Raw genomic sequence first — 5,030 nt, 5'->3', positions numbered from 1 at the left:
GAAAACTGTTTTTTTTTTTCAGGATTCACAAATGAATTGAAAGTTTTTAACAGCATTTGTTTGAAACAGAAATCTTTTGTAACATAAATGTCTTTACACATTTGATCAGTTGAATGCATCCGAGCTGAATTATTGAACTGATCTCAAACTTTGAATGGCAGCGATACACACATGACTTATTAACTAGATTAGATTAGCAGCACTCATCATTTATCACACTATCCACATCTGTTCATACTCTTTCTAATGCTAAATGTCACTTAAAGCTTAAAACAATGAACTTCATTAAATCCTGAATTCTGCAGAAATACACACGCGAGACACATTTCCCATTTTTAGATCTTTCTGCTTATATTTGCTGTCAGTAAACATTGTTTTTCAATGGTCGTGGGCAGGAACAGCTTCTTTAGACAGAGACAATGTGTTTTACTTGCCTGTTTGATGAAGGACACAGAAATCAGATCCCAGGAGAGACGATGCCGTGATCCATGAGCTCCAGAAAGGCAGTGAGAGTGAAGGCCAGCATCTCTCCAAAACTACAGACATAAAACACACTCCTCAGATCACTACATCTACAACCATTAACTTAGATTCTTTTCCCCCATTTCTTTTCAATTATATTTACAAACAGGTGATGGAAAAACCATGCTGAAAATTCTAATTTGGAATAAATTACACTTTTATAATATATACCACAGAGAGAACCCTTATTTTAAAATGAAATATTACTGTTTTACTGTATATTTGATCAAATCAATGAGCAGAGGAGAACTGTGAACAGAAGATAATTGTACATATCCTTAAAAGTAATCATTTGGCTTATACTAGAACCAATCCATTTAAAGTTTATTTAAATGCTGCTATGCTAATTTAATCTAATGCATTATTTATTTGCAATAAGCAAATAAATCAATGCATATACACCAGAAAATGTCTATTGTAACCCTTATTCTCTGAGGGGACAGAGGTGGAGTCTTAGTGATGACAGACTTAGGTCGTGCTGGAGACCCAGGTGCTCTTATAAGAGAAAATGAAATTTAGCTAGTAGTATTTGCATACCCTAGGCTCCTCCTAAATATATGGGTTTAGCGACTGGTGGGAGACCACTCCCAGGTTTTGCTGGGAGCTGAGAACTCAAATCCCAGCACTTAGCGATGGTTGAGGAGTTGTGCGAGGAGCATAACGTCTCCGTTCCCATCAGAGGAGCTAGAGGGTTGCCGCCAACCAAGACGTTCTATCTGTCGCCACTCAGTTATGTCAGATTGGGGTCTGACAGACAACCGCCCAGCCTGACTGCTGAGGATGTTGGAGGATGTTCAACCAGGGTTCGCGTAGGGGCTTCGACTAGTAAAGAAGGCTCGCATTTCCCTGTATTATTCACGCTGGAAAACAGCTCCACATGCAAACCACCTTTACTACAAATATCTGACTGAGCGCCAGCGTGGACTGCTCTTTTTGTGAAACCAGTAAATGCTGATCAAGCAGAGACATCACTGATTGTGCTGTAAGGCCACACAAACAGCTGTAAGGTGCTGTAGAGCCACACAAAATAGCTTCTTCCACGCCCAGAACGACCGGCCGAGAGAAAAATCTGATGAGTGGTTGCACCTGGCAGCACCAATACCGGTATGTTTGGGAGGGGTATACAAATACCACTAGACAAATTTCAAAATCCCAGTCTATCATCCGGCCACTTCGTGGCGGCTGGCGCTTTGAAATCCAGCCAATCCATTTGGAATTGAGTTTGCCATCTGTCTGTCTGTGATGCGCAACACAGACAACGCCATTCTTTATATCCCATCTGTGCTATTTATTTGATATGTGTTGGTCTAGATCTGCGGGCTCTCAACAGTTGCCATCGTTTAGCTGCTATTTTAAGTGTGAATTGTTTGAACAAGCCATGTTCCTGGAGTGGACTGGAGTGGAAAGTTTTTTGAAAGTTACAATATGTTACATAGTGCAACACTTATTTGAAAGATTTTTAATTTATGACCCTTTAAAGCCCACAGCCTTAATGGAATATTCAACGTAGCATAATGACATTCGCATTTACGATAGCACATGTCTGTTGCAGCTGTCTTTATATGGAACACAAATGGAGATGATTATGAAAGTCCTGCTTCGTCCACTTTCATTGTATGAAACAAAACACAGACCTTTAGCTAAACCGAAGAAAGCCAACGAAAAGAAATCCAGGGGTTTTGAAAGATGCCAGAAATGAGGAGTAAATGATGCCACAGGTTCTTTTGTTAAAGTAGAAGAGTTGAGCTTTATGTTTTCCTTTTATTTTTAGTTGAAGCTCCAGACAAGCTAAAAGGCTTGGATCATGATTGAGGTACAGAGTATTCATTAGTTGTTTTGAGAGATAGTGTCTATTTTTAATACAGAATAGATGGACATTTAGGTTTTCTTTTAGAGTTTTATCCCATTCTTTCACACTTCTCCTAAATCAGAAGGTCTTAATTCATGTCAAGTATCCTCAGGTAAGCTGTAAAATGTATTGCCAAGCCTGTGCAATAGCCCTATTCATCTCAATTGAGCTTCTCTAAATTGCTCCAATTGAAAAATAGACTCTGTCATTTTAAAATGTGTGTTCCTAACACTAAGTGACTGGTACATCTAGTATTAGAGCAATCATTGCATCATTCATTTAGAGACAAGGCTTTGTTTACTCAGCTTTTGACTGATGGGACTCATTAGCTGCTGCAGATTGTGAGTGTTGCGTTTACCTGCTTTGGAGATTCAGTAGAGAGCCCTTCTCTCCTGCTCAAATATATGGCTATATTTTCTTGTAAAGACCTCACTTTGAGAATAATTCTCCCCTCATCCTCAAGGCCTTTATGTATAATTTTGTTTCTTCGTGGTGACAGATCTTGGAGAAATAGCATTACTGTACACTTGCTTTGCAGTGAATGCAGTGAATTGTAACAAACAAATCCATCATTTTTAATAAATACCTGTTTTATATCCTTGAGACACATTTCAGTGCAAATAGAATATAATGTTTTTGTAAACTAAATTATAGAGTATGAATTAAGTACTATATAAATACATCTAAATAGTAGAGGTGCCTCAAGGTTCAGTTCTTGGACATCTGTTCTCTGTCTACATGGCATCACTAGGCTCTGTCATTTCAGAAACATGGCTTTTCATATAACTGCTATATGGATGCACTCAGCTCTACCTCAGTCTATCTTGATGATCAATGACAGCTGCTCGCATCTCAGCTTGTCTAACAGACATTGCTGGATGACACATTATCACGTTACACCTCTGGCTACCAATACAATTTGCATAAAATTCAAGGCATTGATGTTTGTGTAATTTATAATTGCACATTTTAAATTTTATTGTATATTACTTGCGATTTCAAATTTCCTTCCTCTTTGGAGTGCTGTTAGTGTATGAATAGAATCACTAAAGTCTCAAAACATCTTCATAAAGATATGACTTGTCCACACCCCTAAAGCAGCTCATTTAAACAGGCTCCACTTTTCTACATCACGAAGTGGATTTATTTATATATAACACTGGCCAAATGTTTATACGAGAAAGAACTGTTATTCTCGTATCATAAAATTATATGTTGGGTTAACTTTTTCCAATGTCAACACGTGAGTTAGATTGCATTTAAAGTAACAATATTGATTTCAGTAAACCTAAGATAATTAATTAAAAGTTAATTCAATGTTGTTTAGCTGAATCAGTAACATTCTTAACCCCGATTTAATGTGTTAATAAAGTTCAATTATTCTAAAATTTATATTGTCACTTTCAACCCAAGCAAATAATTCAGTTTCAATAAAAAAGTTGTTGTCATAGTCATAAAAAGTTTTGTTGCATTCATGGCATACATGGGGTTTTTAATATTAGAAAAAAGTCATGTCAGCATGTCCTCAGCCCAAACACATGCTTTACTTTACCACAATGTTAACCCCAAAGCTAACATACCAGAAACTGATTTAAATGCAAACAAAGAGAACATGTCTCCCAGGTTGATCTTTATTCAAAGCATGCTTCTTTTTGCAGTGTATGAGAAGCTCTTCAGTGGCATAGATGTATTTCAAACAATGCCAAAAACAAAACAAAACAAACAAAAAAAAGCTATTTAGGCCACTCGTCTTGGCCCATCCTCCTCTTTGAGGATGCATTTGAAAACATGCACCATAAATCACAATAGCTCCACACTAATGCCAGTGGGTTTTAAAGTTAACCTACTGTTTCCATTTGTCCAGGAAAGGCATTATATTGTGTGTGCTGCAAGTCAGAACCAAATTCACCCTGGTGACCAAAGTAAGTATTTAATTAGACCAGAGGAAGTGCTCGAAAGTGCGGAACAAAAATGCAGTCCGCGTGCCAATATGCTTGGGTGAAACTAGATGACTGCATTCAAGCTCTTAGTATCTCCTGGAGGCCTGATCACGTTTAAAAATGGAAATGTGGGACATTTCTGTTTCCAAACTACATTTCAAAAATATGTCAATGGTTAACTTTACTGATTTGTCAATAGGCGTTAGCATCAAACAGGCAGCATAAATTCGCATTTTTAATTGCTCGGCGTGGCGTTATAATTTTTGCATGCATCCTCATCTCAGAACGTGTCTAATTTGGCGAGCTCTGAATGAGCGCATCAGTCAGGAAGAGGCGCTCGTGATGTCTCGCTGAGCTTGTGTCTGAGTGTTTGTCCCGTCTAACAGAGCGGACAGGGGCAGCTGTCCGTAGGCCAGTGGGCAGCGCCGGCGGCTGGCCAACAAGGCAGAAAAGAGAGATGAATGAAGGTTCTTCTGTATTTTTGCCCAAATAAACAGTGCATTCTGTATGGAGTTTCACACAACAGGAGATCCCACATATCCCATTATTATAATGGATGTGGATTATACACTCCTCTTTGTGGTTTGAGTCAGAAATCTCATAGATAAATACAAAACATAACTAACTATCTAACATTATATATATCATTCTATCTATCTATCTATCTATCTATCCTATCTATCTATCTATCATTTTTTTGTTCTATCTATCATTCTATC

General features: G+C 37.9%; 1 protein-coding gene across 1 annotated transcript in view; it reads right to left on the bottom strand.

Annotated features, from left to right (window-relative positions):
* The window catches only part of LOC122332901 (engulfment and cell motility protein 2-like), an 11,721-nt gene extending 11,075 nt beyond the window's left edge, over nucleotides 1-646 (bottom strand). The window contains 2 exon segments of the mRNA XM_043230368.1: nucleotides 435-470; nucleotides 473-646. Coding sequence (XP_043086303.1) covers nucleotides 435-470; nucleotides 473-526 — 90 coding nt within the window. The 5' untranslated portion in view covers nucleotides 527-646.
* Between the last annotated feature and the right edge of the window lie 4,384 nt (nucleotides 647-5,030).

The sequence above is a fragment of the Puntigrus tetrazona genome, unplaced genomic scaffold (genome assembly GCF_018831695.1).
Source record: "Puntigrus tetrazona isolate hp1 unplaced genomic scaffold, ASM1883169v1 S000000148, whole genome shotgun sequence".
NCBI lineage: Eukaryota > Metazoa > Chordata > Actinopteri > Cypriniformes > Cyprinidae > Puntigrus > Puntigrus tetrazona.
This window is presented reverse-complemented; position numbering and strand designations above follow the sequence as displayed.